This window comes from Sinohyriopsis cumingii, chromosome 18, assembly GCF_028554795.1.
Source record: "Sinohyriopsis cumingii isolate HCF-2022 chromosome 18, ASM2855479v2, whole genome shotgun sequence".
Taxonomy (NCBI): domain Eukaryota; kingdom Metazoa; phylum Mollusca; class Bivalvia; order Unionida; family Unionidae; genus Sinohyriopsis; species Sinohyriopsis cumingii.
The window spans coordinates 3,397,708-3,418,771 of NC_142978.1; the positions used below are offsets into that span (position 1 = coordinate 3,397,708).

General features: G+C 34.0%; 1 protein-coding gene across 1 annotated transcript in view; it reads right to left on the minus strand.

The window, feature by feature from the left end:
• LOC149775978 (uncharacterized) overlaps positions 1-21,064 on the minus strand; it is a 54,339-nt gene that overhangs the window by 26,421 nt on the left and 6,854 nt on the right. Inside the window, exons 2-4 of the mRNA XM_089942562.1 lie at positions 11,556-11,624; positions 8,793-8,893; positions 8,193-8,294 (exon numbers count right to left, since the gene is read on the minus strand). Coding sequence (XP_089798688.1) covers positions 8,193-8,294; positions 8,793-8,893; positions 11,556-11,624 — 272 coding nt within the window. The remainder of the gene's footprint in view (positions 1-8,192; positions 8,295-8,792; positions 8,894-11,555; positions 11,625-21,064) is intronic.

Here is a 21,064-nt window from a genome sequence, read left to right on the forward strand (position 1 = left end):
CATGACCATATTATAAAAGAGAGAAACATATTGTTAGCTAATATACTTGTAGATGCATAACAAACAAGTGTCAAAGTCAATTATATCGTATGTCATGTTTTGTGAATATTGATATCAAAATTTATTTTACAATTACTTTATAAAATGAATATTTTTTACATGTGCTTATAAGTCCGTAGAACATAGCAAAGTGTTTGCAAGAGAATAATGCTTACGATTAAACGTGTTTATGATGCATTTTGAAAGTGGGAGGCGACCTTAAGTCTCAAATCCAGAAATCTGACTAAAATTTAATTTTGATTTGAAATTAAGTACAATTTCTACATTTTGAGTATTCTGTTTTCATCCTGGTGAAATTGGGTAAGGAGAAGAAACAAAATACAATATAAAGCGACAAGGGTGCAAGAGGCGTCTATGTTCCAGATAATAATAATAATAATAATAATAATAATAATAATATGGTCAGTCTATCTCTATAGCATATCCTGGTTCGAAAAACATAAGTTTCTGTTTATATCGCAAAATGAGCAAATTCATAAAATAGCATATTCTTTGCATATACTTCCTCATTAAGGGTTGAACCTGTAAGGTCATATAGGTGACATTTCGACATTACGCCACAGATTTTGCACAGAGCTCGATTCTATATAAACAGGATGCGCACTTATTACACTTCAAACGTAATTTATCTACAAAACTATTTAAACTAAATTGCTGGAAAGCAATATTTGATGCATTGTGTTCTTTTAAATTTATTGTCGTTATATGTTATGATTCAACTTACATAATTTCTTTTGATTAGATATTTTATTAAAAAAATAAACAGATAAAACAATTCATAAATGGTTGTTTCTCTCAGCTGCACAAATGTTAAATCATCTAAATAATTTCATTATCAGACGTTTTTGAAAAGAATGAAGCTTTATCCCTCCGGAGTCGCTTTAATCAATGTATGCTGTAAGTTTTGATCATATATTATGCTATTTTATAATTCTCCAATTCTTATACCATTTTCGTGAAAATATAAAAGGTACATATATGAACAATTACGCAATGAACGAATAAATTAATCAATTAATTCAGTTCTGAATGAAGAAATAATTACATTATTGTTACGTGTTTAGGCTCTTACAGAACGTAACAGGAAAAACAATGAAGAAAACAAGTATTATAAAATTAACAAGTAATTTTTTTTCCCAAGAAAAAGAAGGTAAAAGTGAGCAAAAGATATTACGGTTTTACGAACCAATTCCAAACATTATCCAAGAATAATCAAAGGATTAAAAATTAGAAGTTCTAGTAATAAAATGTCATACTTAAACTGAGCTGGGATCCCGATGAAATCCGAAATGGAAGGCGATTAAGTATGTTGTGGTCAGCATCTTAGTGATGCATCAACAGTTCTTTGTTGAATCACATCAAATAATACTCCAGTGTTTGAATTCTGTGTAAATTTTAATGACTATCCTTGTCCAAGAATTAATTTGGAGAACAAATATTTTCAGGTAAAAATAATATCTTGGAATTCAAATAACTTGTAAAAATCAAAAAAAAAAAAAAAAATAACTCGCCCAAAAAACTGGTCACAACATTAAACAACTAAATATCTCCAGTCTTAAGGCAAGTAACGAATATTCTTTCTATAAACGTCAATAATAAATCTAGCTACGGCGCAAAACAGATGCAGGGATGTGGGTAAATACTCTGGAGAAACCTAACTGTTACACGTTTTTATTTGTCACGTATTCCAAGTATGGCATGGATTTCACTTTATGAATCTTATTCTGAGAAAGAATTGAAAAAAGTTGTTTACTTCAACTCTTACTGATTCTGAATCAAGGTCAGCATTAGATACAAAGCTTCTGTTATTAGTTGCTTACGAAAAACAGTCAGGTCACATAGAACTGAACTGAATTTCTGGCAAATGTCAAAACCATTACATAAAGTTACATTATAATAGCATGCAATGGAATAAAAAAAATTATAAACTTACAACACATAAATTAAATCAAATATAAATTAAATCATATATATATAACTAAATACTCGATTACTAAATACAATTATGTCCAACAAAGGATCAATGTCATATTTTAAATGAAGTTTTACAAGATAACCACTATTTTCACAAAGAAAACGTTTATCTTGTTCTCACTATTTATATTTTTGGCACCGTTGAGCAGCCGCCAGTTCAAATCTGCACTGTTCTCAAACCAAATGCTGTTGCTAGCTACTTACCACAAAGTGACAAATCAGCCCTGGAAAAACAGCAACGACGTCAAGTACGAGATGAGTGGCATAAATACTGCGGTCGGAAGTGAGATCAACTATATCAAAATATTCCAGATGCATTTACAACAATAGAACTTGAAAAGGTGATATTCAACATCAAATCAAGCAAAAACGCAGTATATAACAATATTCTGACTGAGTTCCTGAAGCATCTTGTCCCCAACGCAAAGGTGTGGCACGAAGCTTTGTGCACCAGGGTTGTTAGGGAAAAGTGGATGCCGTCTTTGTGACACCAGGCAAAGATTATTGCGATCTTCAAGCCTGGCAAAGATCGCCATAATGCGGCGAGTTACGGCCAATCTCCTTGTTTTCTGGCTGTTGCAAGGTACATGGGCGCTTGATTCTCCATAGAATTAGTCCGGACCTGGAAAAAATCATAACTGTTAACCAGGTAGGCTTCAAGCATGGCCGTTGCACTTGCGATCAAGTCCTTGCCCTGACTACGTAGGTTGAAAACAGATTTCATAGGAACTGTAAAACTGGATTTGTTTTCCTTGATCTAACAGCGGCATAAGACACGGTCTGTCATGCAGGACTGTTCTTGAAAAGTTCCAGAGTATTGCTGCAGGAAATTTATTTGCCGGTATGCGGACATTTTGGATTACACCCTATCATTTACCAAGTTTTACTACAATCTAATAAAAACGTCAAAACTCACTGCCCTAAAGATGGTGATAATCATATTATTTCCCACGTTTCATAGCAATCTATCGAAAACTGCTGGGCAAGTTGCTCTAACAAGATTGTGTCATACCCTGCATTAAAATTTTGATAATCATGGGAGCTGTCGCTGAACAGGCTTGTTTTTCATGATATATGTATTTGTGGTCAGTATTCATCTGCGTTAGTGTGTTCACCATACATTACTTGCTGTTTAACGAAAGAGAACAATTAGACTTTTTCTCAGTCGTACTGAGTCACTGCTACCACCTCCTTTGTTGTTGCACCTGCAGCCATCACTTGATATTCGCTAGTCGACCTGTTTATTACATAATAGACCCTCATTAATTGCATTAAATTACTACTCCTTCGAACCCCAAACTACATTATGATCTGGACGGCATGACCTGGAAAATCATTCATCGTTACCTAAATGTAAACAGCAGCGAGAAAAGAAACATTGTTTCAAAGCCGGCCGGCGTAAAACAGGAAAAAATTCCAGTTTTCTCCATTTCGCCATTTCCTTCCTAATAATTTGAAAACTCGAACAATAATTGGATAACTTAATTCAACTTCCTCTTATTTCATCAATCTTGAACTCTGACCAACCACTGAGCATCACATTAAACAACTGTAAGTCAATATTAATACAGACACGGGGCACATTGTGTACTTTATCAACGGCCAGGATATCTACGTCATTTTCCTGACATGGCGTAAATCCGTTGATAAGTCCAAAGGCGCCTAATACCTCCTGTTAGTCTATTAAGTCAATACCACACCACTCCAGCGGAGGTGGGTTTGAGGTTTTCGGTAAGAACTCCATAATACACCGTATTAGCTACACTACAACGTTCAGCTTCGAACACAAATTGTTTGAACTGGTCCAAACCACACTCACAATAGAACCAAGGTCAGTTCATTTTGTCTGCTTCTACCACCATCCTCCTAGGCGAAGAAAGTTGACATAATCTCTCTTTTTGGAGCAGTTTCCTAACATCCTGGAGTATGGAAATTCAAGAGATGGCAACCTGATTATTTTTGAAGATTTCAACTTTCACTTTATCTGTCCTGGAAAACCATACACATCACCAAACTCCTATATTCCATACACATGTTCAAACCAAACAGTTGGTTAGCCAATCCACCCATAAGCATGGTCATTTTAGAGTGAATTCTTCATAGACCTGATAATAATATCCTGCAGTCTTTGTTAGTATCACACGAAATTGCGTCATATATCATTTGCTTTATATGCTCAATGGATGTATCAGTCCCTAATCCTCCGTATTTGTGAGCTACTTAGATATACCTCCATGTGATAAAAACATTCATTTTTTGCACGACACCTTAGCAAACCTAAAAATGTTGCTACCTCCTACATCAGTGCAACTTGATAAGTGCTGTCGTTTATCGATTGACAAAGATACCTCACCAATCAAGTGCAGAGTATCAATTAAGAAGCGTTCTCCGTGGTATGGTAATGTTTGGAATCAGCTTTGCACTGCCAAAAGAGTACGTCGAAAGGCTGATAGGCTTTCGGTTTACACCAGTCTCACAATTCATAAGCAGTTCTATGAAAATGTTAGAAGAGTGTCACAAACATAGTTCATGCAGCAAATCAGCCTACAACAATCTCTGAAAATTCTAGCTGCAAAGAATTCTTCAAGATTACATGTAAGCTAATGTCAAGGAATAAATGTACATCATTTACACGACGTTTTCTTTGGTGCACATTCCAGAGCTGTTTACAAACTTCTTCCGTGACAAAGTACAAACCATTAAAAAAGGTTGTTATATCCCAACTTGTATCACACCATAATTCAAATATTTTTTAGCAATATACAAACCGCCTATCAGCCTCGCCTTAGTACTAACAATGCCATTCTGAGAGTAATTAACGACCATCCCTCTGCTTTGGATAGTAGAAAGATTACAGTCCTCACCCTCATTGACCTGTCTGCAACATGTGACACAATAGACCATGGTATATTATTTCTCGGTCCATATCATGTATTTGGACTTCACGATACAGCCTCAACATGGTTCAAGTACTACTTTACCAACACGAAAAAGCTGCTGCCGTAAATATAAAACATTCCAGCCCGCTTCATCTATGTTTTGGTGTTCCATAGGGCTATGTTCTCGGCCCAGTTATATTCATTATATACACTCAGTCGCTGTCAAGGTAGATATATATAGGTCGGTTCATCGCCAATGGTACTTTAATGACACTCAGTTATACAAATATATTTGACTAACCGAAATTAAGGCTACCATTTAAAGCGTATGTAGGTGTATTTCCAATGTGAAGTCATATATGACATGAAAAAAGCTGCAGATGAATGATGATAAAACTGAAACCATCCTGATCACCACGCGAAAACGTTCTAATTCACACCCTATACCTCAAACAATAAGTATCAGGAATGCCAACATTAAATTCACACGGTTAGTTTAAAACCTAGGTTTTATTCTCGACATCACTCTCTCAATACGCCAACATGTCATAAACATATTCAAGGCTGCATATCTGGATCTGACGCGCATCAGCTCCATTCGAAATTATATTTCGGTTCATTCCACTAAAACAGTTGTGCGTTCATTTGTACTGTCAAAATCGGATTATTGTAATTCGCTTCTTTCTCTTTCGTCTCAGTATCTACTACAGAAACAGCAAAACGTTCAACACAGGGATGTTAAGGTCATCCATAGAGTATGAATAACTGAGCACACCTCTCCTCCTGTGTGTAAACTCCACTGGCTACCCATCCGATCCAGAATCAAACACAAAATCTCTTTAGTATGATACATTTCGTTGACTGACCCAATATATCTATCTGACCCATGTGTACATCCTATTTAGAAACGAACGTAGTCTCATTGTTCCCCTCTATTAAAACCAAGCCATACGGATAGTGTACTTTTATGTAACAGATCCCATTGATCTTAGACACAAGGAAACTGTGGTCTTGGCAAAAAGTGCTCTAAACACTCATGTTTCGATTACAGGAACATACTTAAAAACTTATTAATATTTACTTCCTAAATTACTTACAGGTTGCTTTTATTTTGTAATTTCATTGATTTATTTTGTAATCTTGTCGGTAGTCATGCTTTTTATGAGTTATGTAATATTGTAAAGAGCTTAGGGCTTCCAAATTAGGCGCTGTATTAAGTCATCATTATCATCATCATTATCATCTATTTATTTATTTATTTATTTACTTATTTATTTATTAATTTATTTATTATTATTATCATTGTTAATTCTTCTTTTTTTCTTCTTCCTATTAGTATTATTATTATTGTTGTTGTTGTTATGTTCATTACCATCATTAACAAGCGACAATAACTGAACAGACAACAATGTGGAGAATATTTTAAGGCGAAGATTATTAAATTTACAAAGTTTCAAGGCGGTCATCAAAAACGTAGTGACTAGTTGCATTAACTACTTTGTGGCATGCGTTGTATCAAGAGCCATGTAAAAAGAGCAATAACTTTAAAATATATTGCAGAACAAAGCGATTTCTCCAAATGCGTATCGTCATGTGATGAACAGGATATTTGCATGACAATCCTCGAATACTGCGGGACCTATTGCTCTATCGAAATTGAATCATTCGTTTCAAGAAAAAGAGGAATTAATGATAATACTTATGAACATACATTGTGTTTTTCATTATGAAAATCGTAGGGGTGAAAGTGAAATTTTCGAGTGAAATTTCAAAACATTTTTAGAATAACTTACCTTGGGGAAATAAAATTAAGTGGACAGGTAGGTAACTGCTACGTTTCCGTGTGTGACGACTTTTAGAAATGTGGATAATACGATTTAATGAATTAATTTCAACTGTCAAAATTATTTTGGAAATGCCTTTAACGGTTCTTTGGACAGTATAACACGAGAGTACAAAATAGAATGAGCGAGCATAAATTATATTCGTTGTAAAAATACATGCGAGATTGGGCAATGGTACGTGTATTTTAAGTCTTATCGGGTCAGGCACATATAGATTCAGTACCTGTAATCAGTACCTTAATGATGGACCTGTATAGTGTTACGTGTGTAGGCTCTAATAAACAGTAACAAAATAAAGAGTGAAAACAATAATCTTTGAACATTATAACAAATAATTTATTTCCCTGGAAAAACACTGTAAAAGTAAAAAAGAACTTACGGTTTCAAGAATCAAAATCCCCAAAAATCCAAAAATAATCAACGAATTAAACTTTAAAAGTCCTAGTAATGAGATGTCCTATTGAATTCACGAATTCACGTTCAAGTCCCGACAAGAAATTGAAGGCCATGACGTATACTCTAGCCTTTATTTTACGTATTTGTCTACATTCGTTGTTGATTCACAAACAATATACCAGTGATTGAATTTCCGAATAAAATTTAAAGAAATGTCTTTGTCCAACAATTCTGTATGAGCACTCGAATAGTTCCAGGGAAAAGAATTAATCGTTCAGAATCCGAATAATTTGAATACAATTAAAATGTAAATCCAAACTGGTCACAAGCAAACACGTTTCCTGTGTCTAAGGTAAAAGATCAACTAAGAAATATCTCCCTAAACATTACTATTAAATCTAACTACTGAGCAATTTCGGAAAACTCAGAATTGCAAAATAGAGGCTGTTTACATATCTAAATCACGTACTTCCAATATGATCATGATAAAAACCAATCATATTACTCCAAGAAAAACATTAAAAAAGAAAATTGGTTACTTGTCTCAGTGATTTCTGAATCAATGTCGGGAACTAAGTCAAAAATAGAAACAGTGTTTCTATTTTTAGGTGTTTATGTAGAGAGTCAGGTCAAACTGAATTTTCTTAAAACATGTCAGATCAAATAAACAAGATTATATTACTTTGACATGTTATGAAATTAAAAAAGATAATCAAACTTAAATCAGACATTTAAATTAAATCAAATATAAATTAAATCAAATATACGTAACAATAGTAACACTAAAGTGACCAGGAAAGTCACACATACAGAACTAGAAATGCATACATTGCAGCAGTTCATGAGCTAGACAGAATAGGAGAACTTAATGCTAAATAATCAAGAATAACGCTTACGATTGGTTCGTAAATGTCTGTCACTATTTCATGAAAAAAGCGACCATTTTGGAAACAAATGCTAATATAATAATACGGCGGGGGAGATAAAGAAATGTTGCAAATGTTAACTGTTATCTAAGGAAACTGTAAGAGTTTCTTACGTGTCGTACAGCTTGTATAAGGTCCATCATAACCGGCCGGGCATGCACATTTGTTTGGAGCTACACAAGTCCCGCCGTTGTGACATGGTGGGTTGCAAACAGCTTGGGAGTAAAACAAATAGTTCAATTGATCTTACTTACATTCTTGCGACTTTTCTCTTTAGCAAAAGACGGTGTTGTGTTTAAATTGGTTTTCATTCAATGATCTATACTGAGTATGTTCATTATACCATATTACGTATTCCTCATATTAGTGTCTCTAAATATCAACAATACAAATTATGAAAGGCAACATTTTAATGTACTCTTATGATGCATGAAGGCATGTTTCGCCACTTCATGATGATGTTTACTATATGAATATAATTACTTCAACAATATACTTCCTTGTTCATTGAGTTTAGGTCTTTTTTGCATTGTAAACACGTATTGAATTAAGTCTCTTCAATATTCATCCAAATCAAAATAATTATATAGCATGTTTAGAAGCAGCATGCATAACTTGTTCAGTTCGAAGGAGTAACTGCAATTTATTCATTCAACTGATCCGAAAGGGAAACATATCAGATATGTTTGAAATCGGAATATAAATATACTCACGAATAACACAATTTTGATCCCCATTTGTATCCGTCCAGCCAGGAGAGCATCTATATCGCGTTTCAGTTCTCCACTCCAGCCTGTAACTTGTCTGAGTACACCTGATTCAAAATAAATTAAGTCTAGTTACCTTGTTTTGCTAGATATTTAAGATAAAGATATTACCTGTTTAGCAGTTTTTTCAAAGGGACTATAACTTCTGCCGTTAGTCGTCCTATATACATTGGTCAGCACAAAAATATAATATTTCTGAAATATTAATCAAATATGAGTCTATTATTTCAAATATTTTGAAGTTTTAAACCAACAATCTCATCGCAAGCACTTCTGTGTTCATTTCCACTCGACATTAAGGGCTTTGCTAATGTCAATCCCTAGCTATACATTTGGGACTCAAAATATCTCATGGTAATCCAAACACGTATCCTGGAATGTTGGATTAGGCAGTGAATTCCATAGAAACGAACGATATGCCAGGCAAGTTTGCAAACGGGGGTTTCCAACGTTGACCAAGAAAACTATGAAAAACTCTACTCGCAGATTATAATCTTTTTAATATGTTGATGTTATTAGGGTGTGCTTTTACCACTGTGTCATCTATATGAAAAGTATCATGGGTCATGAAAGCGCATTTACTGATATAAATTTGAAAATTAATTTTAGTTTTAAAATTTAATTGTTATATATTTCAAACAAAGTTTATGCAATTGTGAGTTTTTAGTGATCTGCACAATAATTGTCATAAAATAATTTCAAGACGAAATTTTCGATCGCTAAGGACCTTTATAATGGAAACTATTAATAATGCTGGGAATCAATATATAGTAGCTTCAAGAAGCATTCTAGCGCATTTTCATTTTTCCCCCGTATGGATGGTAAACTTTGAAGTGGATAGAGGAGTAGCATACATCTGGTATGTGGATTTTATTTTTAAATTTTGCATCTGACCTTTCCTCAAAATATACATTTCGCATAGTGTAAAATTTAACTAAAATTAATCTGAATTGACAGCCGCGTGACAGAACGTGTATGTAGTAAGACTTGTGTATGGGAAAATAGGTGTTATGTACAAATTGAAATATATGACACAACATACTATGCATAAAATACATAAAAAGTTACATAATTACATTACCTCCAATTTATTGGACTTGTGTGCCTTTTTCTGTCGGTTTTTGGTCAGGATATTTTCTTATGAATGACACTGTTTTATTTCTGTTTATGTTTGTTGTACAACTTATCAACATACGCTTTCCTTGTTACATCACAGCGCATCAAAGAAGCCAGTTTAAATGTGATTATCCCACTTGGGTAAATAAGTTAAAACAAGCAGGCGTACGGTGTCACTGAATTTGCCGCTAAGCGTTCTCTTTGAAGTTATACAATAATCTTGAAGGCAACTTTGATGGACAAGGAACGAAATAAAGTGAATAAATACCATTTCAAGGTATGTGTAATCACGTTTTTTTAAAAATCAGAGCTATATATGCAACATGTTACTCAAAGTGCGTACATGACCTATGTGAGTTGTACTATAAGCCTTAGTCCATCGGCTCTGAGCTTAATACACGAGCGTAAAACACTAGTAATACAAACCTAGACTATATTTAGTGTCTCAGATTGCTTCATTGTAACATTATGGTTATACATTGACATATGCCGCGTGTTTCCTAATACGATCGTAAGGCCTGAGTCCCATCTGTGGAAGTAAAGAATTCCTTACTTTTGAAAGTATTCGAGATAACTCTATGAACCTCTAATGGCCGAAAGCACTTGTTAGAACACTTTGAGAAGTCCATTTATGCATCACCGTTCATTACTTTCAAGTGTTGATTATTTAAATTGTCTATGATATTTTTGGGAAACCCAAGAGTTCATGTTTGGTCAAAATGGAATTAATATCTGAATTCACATGATTGCTAGTTTAAGTAAATACCGATACATGAATAAAATGCTCACATAACTGAGAGAAAATCAAATACATCAGATGTGCAAAGGAGTTAAGTTTCTCTAGTCCATCATTGATTACGACCATAGGAAACGCAGCTTTATTTACCGAATGTATAATGGAAGTGTTTGAGAAGGCCTAAATAAAGTAATCTTAGATATACAATCAAGCTAAACTTGATTAAAATACCATTTTCATGATATTATGTTTACGTGATAATGACGTAAACAAGGCAAAGTCAGAAACCATTTAATTTTATACCAAAGGTGTCATAATGTTGGCCATTCGATTGACCCGAGGTATTTGTTCGATAAGAAATTAAAATATCTTGGCATTATCATAACACAAGTGTAAAAATATGAAACCTCACCTTGGGACTTAATTCGTTACTTTAAAGTTATTAACTTCGTAAAGTGTATTATATAGCAATTGTAATAAAGCAATATTGTTGCTTGTTTACTAAGCAAAGGCAACCTTTAATATAATTTGGAACCCTTCTCAAAGTTTTTGAATCCAATGTGCTTTTGTTACAAACTAGAAAAATAAAATGATAAACTTGTTCGAATTTTTAAAACGATTTTAGAAAATCAGTGTGCCGGTTGTATATCATACCATATGCTTTGAACCGATCTGACAATTAACGTAAGAAGTACATAAATGGGAAGAATAATATCAACGTTCTTATCCACATATTTTAAAATATTATACGACAAAAAACTCGTGTTTTCTTTGTCATCATGATCAAAGGCAATATATCTAATAATAATAATAATAATAATAATAATAATAACAACGTTAATAATAATAATACTTACCACCACAAGAAATGGCAGGAGCAGTAGCTACTTCTCCAATATACGACATAGGAGTAAGGGCTAATATTCCTGTAATACCAATATCGAAATATATATGTAAATGGTACATCTCTTGTAATATACAATAATATACAATGCCATCATAAAATGTAATCTGATTTGTGTCAAGATAAACAGAAAAAAAAAAATAAAGTTAAAAGATATGTGCAAAGATCCCTTTCTCAGAACATTTTTACATTAATGCAAAGTTTTATAACTTTTTATCAGCATAGGGGTATTTAGCTGATTTTTAGTATCGAGCATGGAAATATACACTGGATTCCTTTTTTGTAATGGACTCAATGCTGTGTGAAAAATTGTAATGGCGGATCTCCGAGTCCAAACTAGAAATCATTGCTTTAAAAGTATTAAATTAGTACGTGTTATTAATATTTCTGAAGAACTTTTTGTCCTCCACAGACTGTCACGTGGTATATTAACTTCATAGAGAGAAGCATGCGATATATTTTGTGTGCACAGGACATGCAAATCAATTAAATTGATATGGCTATTTGTCCACTCCGGTGGCCTAAGTGGTTAGACCGTACGCATCGGACGAATGAGGTCGTGGGTTCGAACCCCGGCAGAATCATACCAATGACTTTCAAAAAGGGTATCAATAAAAGACATACACAAAAAATATAAGTTAATGAATCTTTACTACGACACTTGCTTCTGCTAAAGAATTACATGATTCTGTCAGTTGGCTATCCAAAATAAAACCCATGTGAATATATCGTAATATTTAATCCTTCCACATGAATCCTTATTTTTATTGTTGGATTGTACTCTTTCCAAGATTAATTTCTTTATCTTTTTTGCAGAGCATTAAGTCTCCTTTTAGACTCATTCTTGATGAATGGATTATTGAATTTGTTAATGTCGAATTAGCAGCTCAATTAAGAAAACAATTCTGTCATGCATAATTAGCAACATTCTCAGAAAACATACGTGTCGTATTGCAAGCAAATGTTCTCCAATGTATAATTTTGATTTGCGTCTTTTATCAATTCATATACGTTTTACAATCATAATCTTAATTCCCGAGGACAAGGTTAAATATATCTTGCATAATTCTCTGTTGTCATCAGTAAATCTAGTGGGAATTCTCTTTTTTTTTCTAGGGTTTAAAACAAACTGAGCGACAAATGTGTTCACGACCCCATTTTTAAAAGTCATGAAAATGTTACAATTATTTACTTTAAACATATTATTATTAAAACAAGAAAAAGGCTACCTGGTACAATTAAAATAATTAGTATAGCCTAGATATAAGAATGTGTAAATGTTCACGTGTAATAATTCTTAAGGTGTCAGTAATACAACTATGCAGTGAATTAAGGTCCTACGTTTCCTACATTCTTGTTTCTTGTTTGTGCGGAAGTTTATATTGTTTATTTCTTGTCACCCTATTTATAAGTAATTTTATGTTTCTACCTGACTTTGGCCATTGATTTTGTAAACAACATAATATGTAGCTAACATGTTCTCTATGCGCGTAGGCGTAATATCTAGATCATTATTAATGTAATCTGAGTCTGGGATATTGGAATTCACGCCATAGCAACCTAGTGTACCCGATATATACCAAGTTTTTTATATTGTAATTTTAGTATCTGGTGGACATGTTAAAATGTTTTAGAAATGTTTACTTGATAAAATTAATCATTCTTGCATTAACTTCTTTGGCAAAATTAGTCTTAGTGTTGTGTTAAGTATTTTGTTTGGGTGGAATTATTTTTACATAATTTTAAATAATTATTTACTGGAAATAAAAAGTGCCAATCAATAATAATATCTTTTGAGTGAAACATTAATTTGGAATCATAGTGAATTAAGGCAAGAACACGTATGGACTATGTTGTTATGATATATGAAAGTACTGTTAGCACATGGCCATATTTCAAGTTACCGCCACATCGCTTCATTCGCTGCTACAGGGACTTCAACAAATTCAATAATAAAGCTTATTAGGAATACCACGGGAATTTAGTTGGAAGTTTAAATATTTGTTTGGCTTTGTGATCAAACATCTAGTACAATTTTGGATTTTTAATTCACAATATTTCTTTTTAAACCTTGGCAATTCATTCTAGGGAAATAAATTATTTGTTGAATTGTATAAAACTTGATGGGTTTCGCTATTTTCTATTACCTAGTTTAAGACTCTAGAGTCGCAACAATATATAAAATACTTTATCCAAATTATTTGAAAACTGACTTATCAAACCGTGATTCCTTAATTTATTATTTAAGTAATCAAGTGTCTTCGTTTTGCATTGATTGAATCCATGATTTTTCCTATGATTTATCAATTCCAATATTATCTCCATACAGTCGTAGAAATTATTTACATTAAAATATGGACCTTAGAATATATGATGCTCATTCAACAAGAAACCCACCCTCAGCCAAAGCTGATTTAAACAAACAGATTCACTATGTAGCCAGCGGAGTATTCTCCTTAAATTAGTGAGTGCAGATCAAAATAGTTTAAAAAAGAAACAAACTATAAAGATTATGGTTACTATCAGGGGTTTTCTTTCTCTGTCCAGCACAATTTTGGTAGTAAAATTGAAACCAGCACTTAATGACATGGAAAACGCAAGCACTAAATTTAGCCACATCAAAATATTTCTGTATAACGTTTATTGTTGACAAAAAATAATTTTTACTAATTAAAATAATCATGCATTATTTGCATCAGCCCGATAGCTAATGGAATTTACCTATGCTTGTAGAGTTGCAATCATAAATAAAATGTTACCGCCAAAGTATGCAACCTCCAGCTGATTCTCAGGTTAATTAATTAATTGATTCGTTGCTAAGCGATTACATTGTGTTGATGGAGATGGAAATCGAGAATAAATGATGAATATAATTTTTAAGTAAAAAAAGACGATGAAGTTGATTTTGATGATTAACCATCGCCGTGTAGATCCTTCATATATCCAAACAAGACCCACGTACATTGGATTTCTTATATCATAAAGAAATAAATTGTGGAGCTAGGCCAGGAATAGGCCCAATTAACAAGTCAAATAAACTATACATTCCAAATGATCTAGCAGACTCTGACCGAGGTGCTATGGCTGGTAAAATCCTACGCTGTTCATAATCGCATCGCAACAGTTCAGCAGATAAGGTATTCTTACCTAAAATTGATACACACAAGTCTCACACGATACTTGCCCTAGCACATTACTACTTGTTAGCCATATATTGTTTTGTAGTTGAGCGGAGGCCTAATGGAAAATGCCAATATAATCTATAAACAATTCAATTTACATGAGACGAGTGCCACCCGCTGGTGACTCACGGACCGTACACTTTAGTTTTTTCCCCCCTTTTTCCAATGCCTGTAAAATGCTTTTAACAAACCACCCATTTCCACCCACGGCACTTTTGACACCATTAATGTGTTAGCAACGAGTTGAAATTGCAGTATTATAGAGATAAAAATACTTCGCGATTTACTATCAAACTCCTGGCTCAAACCATTGGATATATAACAGTTTGAGTTATTTACCTGAAACATGTAATACATGGAACGTAAAACAGATGCAAAGAAATAGTGTGAACAGAAGGCAAAATAAACAGAAACTTGTTTATATTGAAACGGAAATCTTAAAAAGAACATGGAACAAACGTTTACAGTTGTTGTCTCATATATTAGTACTAAAACACGAAATCATTTTACCTTTACACCATTAGTCTGATACACAAAAATGGTTCAACTTGCTGTATTTAAACAAGAAATGGGCCTGGTAGGTTCCGAAAAGGCTTCAAGCATCTACTTATAAAAAAACTACAACAGCTCTCATGCACATCATTGCACTAAAATAAATACAAAATGTACAATAATCCTTTTCTTCAATGCAGATTTCTTGTAAACAATAAATTGTGTTAGAATATGCCAGTAACATAATGAGTAAGTCTATTTAAATCCAGTTCCAGACGATAATTTAAATCTATGTATCAAAGTAATTCAAGAAATGAAAACAAATGAAAACGGATACTAATAGAAATTACACTGTTTTACTGCAATGAGCGCTGATTTTATAACTTTAATTTATGGTCGTGAGTCGCGTTATACATATAATGTTCATGTTTTCCTGATTGCTGATAGAAGAACAGAATATGCACCATTAATGTAACTTAATTTGACCAGATTGTCAAAGAAATACACATAGATTTTATGTTGTTTCACCATTCCATTTTAACAGACCATCTTAGAAAGAAATATCATCATCTGCTGATTGATTGATTAGTTAAATGAACGGGATTTTCGCATTATCGTGCATGCATCACGACTGGCTGTTTGATTACTCATGGTGAAGGAATTAGAGCCTTATCCCCCAGGCATTTATGTGTTCACAGAACACTGTTTAATACAGCCGCCAGGTAGTAGGAATAGTAGGAATAGTATGTCCCTAACGATCTGAATGAATAGCTATTCTGAGTGGGAATGAACCCAACACGGACTCATGCTCAAAGACGAATTACAGTCTGCCATAACTATGCAAGGGTGTCAACCACAGCAGAATGTGACGCCAGTGGTGATTGGTTGACTACTATGACATCACATCGGGGCAGCAAGATTTGGACGGGTGGAAATTGTTCCACATCCCCGTCGATGTAAGAATGTCCGAGAGAGGCAGGATGAGGCACGGAACTCCGCAAGCCGGCCATGGATGTTGTGTACTCCCAGAAACACGATCTCGTACTTATTTCAGATCTAGTCCAGTTGTATAAACGGACAATACAATGCCAATAATGTGTATGCCACCTGTGCAGTTATTCAAATCCGTTAAGTCAGAAATTTTGATAATGATTCATTCTAAGTTGGAATTTAGTGTACAGAGTGTACATTCGGTATACCAATTAAATACTAATCGGTCAAGTCGAAATGACTTATGAATGGTTTGTACCACGCATAAGAGAAAAATAGGAGAATACAAAATTTGATGGCGGTGAAAAACAGGTCAAATTAGGATACTAGAAATAGAGATATTATCAAAAGCAGTTTCCAGCCGAATGCATGACTCCCTACGGCAGTTTGTTAGGCACTCGATCTCTTCAATTTCGAATGATCCCGGGGTCCTTAGATGTAAGCAGCGCCTGATTTTCAGCGCTGCTATCAGTCAGTCCCAATGCATTGGCGGTCCCAGTCTTGAACGGGCCTCTCCTGAGGGATCAAAACCGCAACCGGACTGCTGCTTCTGAGCTGGTAAGAAACGGCTTGTATACTTCGACGGTAAGGTCAGCCTTTAACATCAGCAGTACTCTCCACTATTATTCAATAGTGAAGACCGTTGACATGAAGGTATTTATCGGCCATCTTTGTTTGTTATTCGCAATTCTCTAAGTACCCGTGCCCTTCATGCCGCTTGAAATTTCATGGACCTAATGCAACATTGACAAAGTACCAGTCTGAGGCTCTGAAGAAAAAGGACCCCTAAATGGCGCCGTAGGAAACCTGATTATATCCATCCCAAAGATGTAGTTTTCTGGTGAGGTATTTAGGCCATACTTATTGCTGTCACGGGCAACCAACTTAGTCCTTGTATGGCTGGTGGCTCATCAGTATCGTCATTATTCGTGGGAACTTCATAGCCGCCACGTGGGCAGCTCCAAAGTAGAGCTGTGCGATCTGTGAACATCATTCCTCAATGTGCCTCTTCTATATTTGGCTGCTCTGATCCAAATATTCCCATTAGAATCTGCGCTAAAGAATTGCCTCAAAATGCAACCAGAAACAGAAAGAAAAAACACAATCTCCCATACAAATGACAATCAACATTTGAACGTTAGATTCGTTTGAAGAAACATAAAAGCGCATTCAGTGTTTATGTGAAGTGACCACCTAAAATTGTAAAGCGATGAAAGTAGCAGATGGTCTAAGTTATGCAGTTTGCTTTCATTTTTCTGCTCGTATACAAACATTTGGATATGTGTTAGATGCTTACAAAAAGCATCCTCTATTAAAAATATCAACGTATTCTCAAATGATCTGTCAGTTTTTGAGGACGTCAAAGAAGGCTCAGATCTGGTAAAATCGGATATTTGTTCTTAACACAGGGATGTTTAGCAACAAAATTGTGGTAATTTCACACAATTTCATTAAATCATTTGTACATATGTTGCATTTGATGTATTCTGATTATGGCACATCCATAACAAATGCCATAATTAAATTACCAGTAATAGACAATTTAAAAACAGCTTTCATATATAAGATTGTATAACACCTCAATGCTAATTGACTAGTAATGCCTTCGTTAGAAAAAGAAAAATACACAATATTTGTTTTGATGAGTGAAACAACATAAACGTTTGGCAGATTTCAACTTATCTAATTAGGAAGACTAATTGAAAATTTTATTTTGTGTCATTACGGCGGGGATTATTAAATTTGTCAGCTGCATGTTTTCTTATTTTCACACATTGTTCACCTCACGTAAGACTGCCGATCAAATTCATAGGAAGCGATACATATGACAAAAACCAAGCATATCTTTAAAGGCAAAGTTATGTCTATATACAGTATATAAAACATTAACAAAATAAAGAAAATAAATTTTGCAGATTTTTTTAAGCCAAGATAAGTGTGTATAAAATATATAAAACAACTTTTAAAGTAAAGAAAATACACTTTGCAAATTTTTAATCTACTACAGAGATCTAAAATCTATATTCATTTATTTGAAGTTGATTTATAACAAACATATGGATGACACAATAATGTTAATCCGTTAGTACCAGAAGGGTTTTCAACGCCTAGAAAGTGTTGTTGATACCATATCAATGTACAATCGTTGATGAATCCAGATATAAATTTTAATGCATGCACCAAGCTTATTCCAAATCACAGTATAAAAAAATAAATTACACTTCCGCAATCTGCAGTTGTACTTGAGATTGGGAATGCATGTAAGTGAATTAAATCAATTGCTTGGATTTCTCCATCACATTTGGATTTCCCCAGGCATACACATGAATAGGATATAAGAACAAGGACCTCAAACGATTTTCAAAAACATGTCAAGTCTATGAATTCACACGTACAGCATACTGAGCATATAAATACTGTGTAATTATCATCCACCGTGTACCATGTCGATTGTTCGCTCATATGTTTTGCTGCTTTAAACATTTGGTATCCGCTACCGAAATAAAGACACCGCTAAGGAAGGTCTCGTATTATCGGTTAATCTTCTTTTTGCGTTCATCATCACTATCAGACATTTGTGGACAATTCTTTGAGTTTAGTGCCACTATTTTGATGTCAACGAATCTTACGCCGTGTCAGCTAAATGCCTATATATACATTCTACTATTATACAGTATGTTACATTACAGAATTTATTTTTTTACAGGAAAATTTGTTTACAAACACAAATATATAAGATACTTGTGCAATATAAATTAGCGTGATCAATAATAAAGCAGAAATGATTTTAGTAATAAATCTTTTACCATCTCGGTCCGTTTGTAAACAATAATGTCAAAGTCGCTGTAGTAGTATGCAAGTGAAATATCAGTAGTATTTTATTCTGACCTCCATCCGCTCACAATAAATGACAAATAATCACACTTATAAATTATATTCCATCTATGTTTAAATCCCTCTACTCCAGTAAGCGTTTAGTCAGGCAAAACTATATAAACTGAATGACGCATGACGAAAATAAATCAATACTGAGACATTGGTCATGTGACTCATGCATTAGGTCGAATATTCCATAAGCCTAATAACAGGCCATCGTCTGTTATTTGCACATAGAGCTCACACGACATGACATGTAGTGAATGTTATTATCGCTGTCCATTTTGTTTTAATAGAACTCGCCCGTTCACATTAAAAGAAACTCAAAGTAAAACCGAACATTATAACTATATCACAAGCATACTTTTCTGATTACTTATAAATAAACGTGAAGAAATAATAAAATAAGAAATAATTTTGAAGAGATCTAGTCATAGTGAATAGCAAGCACATAACATTGTCTGGTAATGTGCAATGTAATATATATTGGCGGTTAAAACAAATATATTTTGGTTTTCAAATCCTCAAATTTACGGGTGGATTTTGTACTGTGAGAATTATATTCATATATAAGTAAAAACCTCATCACTGTGAACTAATAAGAAAATATAATATACTCTCTAATCGAAATACGCTCATTGTGGCTCATTCTTCTCCCGTGGCTCCCTGCAAAAGTTTCTGTAAGGAACCAAAGATTTAAAATCTTTGAATCTGGCAGTGCAAGTTTTCATATATGCTGTTGTTCGAAATTGTCTTGAAGGTAATTCGCTATCAGGTTAGAAATGAAAGTAATAGCAAGGTTTAGCAATACGACTTTCATTTAAAATTGATCTCATCATATACTCTTCTGTCCAGTACCTGTTTGATTAGTGTTAAAGATCAGTTTTTCATTCGTTGTTTTATTCGCGACAAACACAAACACACCATTACATTTGTAACAATAAGAAGCAAAAACCTGTTTGCTTATTTGGTCTATCATTCAAATAAGCGAACCCTGTATGTTGTTAATTCTTTCAAAAAGAGGTTTTGAAAGTTAAGAACATTAACTATGGGGTAACATTATGGTACGATAATTCTCGCTTTCTTTGGCAGAAAAGTAATGAATTACGTGGCGTTTGGTAGGATTGGGGATGGTGCACACAATATATTTTTTCAATTACCATAGAAGTCCCACCCGGGCTCGATTTTGTAGGGAGTGAAATTAGTGATAGAGAGAGGTTATATTCAGAGCCCCAGTCAGCGATGCCGACAGCTAAATTATCGAGAATACAAAAGGTGAAATTCAAACAAATAACAATTTAATACAATTCAATTTTCAAAATATAATAATTTCCCAATCACTCTTCTTCCTCTCGACTAAGTGATAGCCTATTGCATCTGAGTTATAGTGTGAGATCGCTTGTCCACATGTCCTTGTTTTCTACTTATCTGTATCTCTCCTATCCCGCCAATTTCTTCTCTCCTTCCGACTTCCCTCCTAACCCTTTCACCTAGACTGCCCCTTTTCCAATTCATCTTCCTCGACTCCTTTTCCTCCACCTCCTTGACTCTGCTCTCTGACTAGCCTTCGATTCACAATCGACTTCTCCTCTAGTCTCTATTCTGTCTCTCTCCTAGAGAGTCTGGACTAAACCACACGGAAGTCTGTCCGCTAAAACTTATGTCGGGAAAGCACATGGACGTTAGCATATTTCCTTAACCATCTCTCCTCACACTAAACCAACAATCAATCATCAGGTGAAGGATAGTACATTTGTCGGTCACGCATTCGTACACATCGAAATACATTATTACATTGAGTCACTTCAGTATATATATATATATATATATATATATATATATATATATATATATATATATATATTGTTAATCTCATTATACTGCTCAATAGCAACACAATCAGACGTATTTTTGTACATTG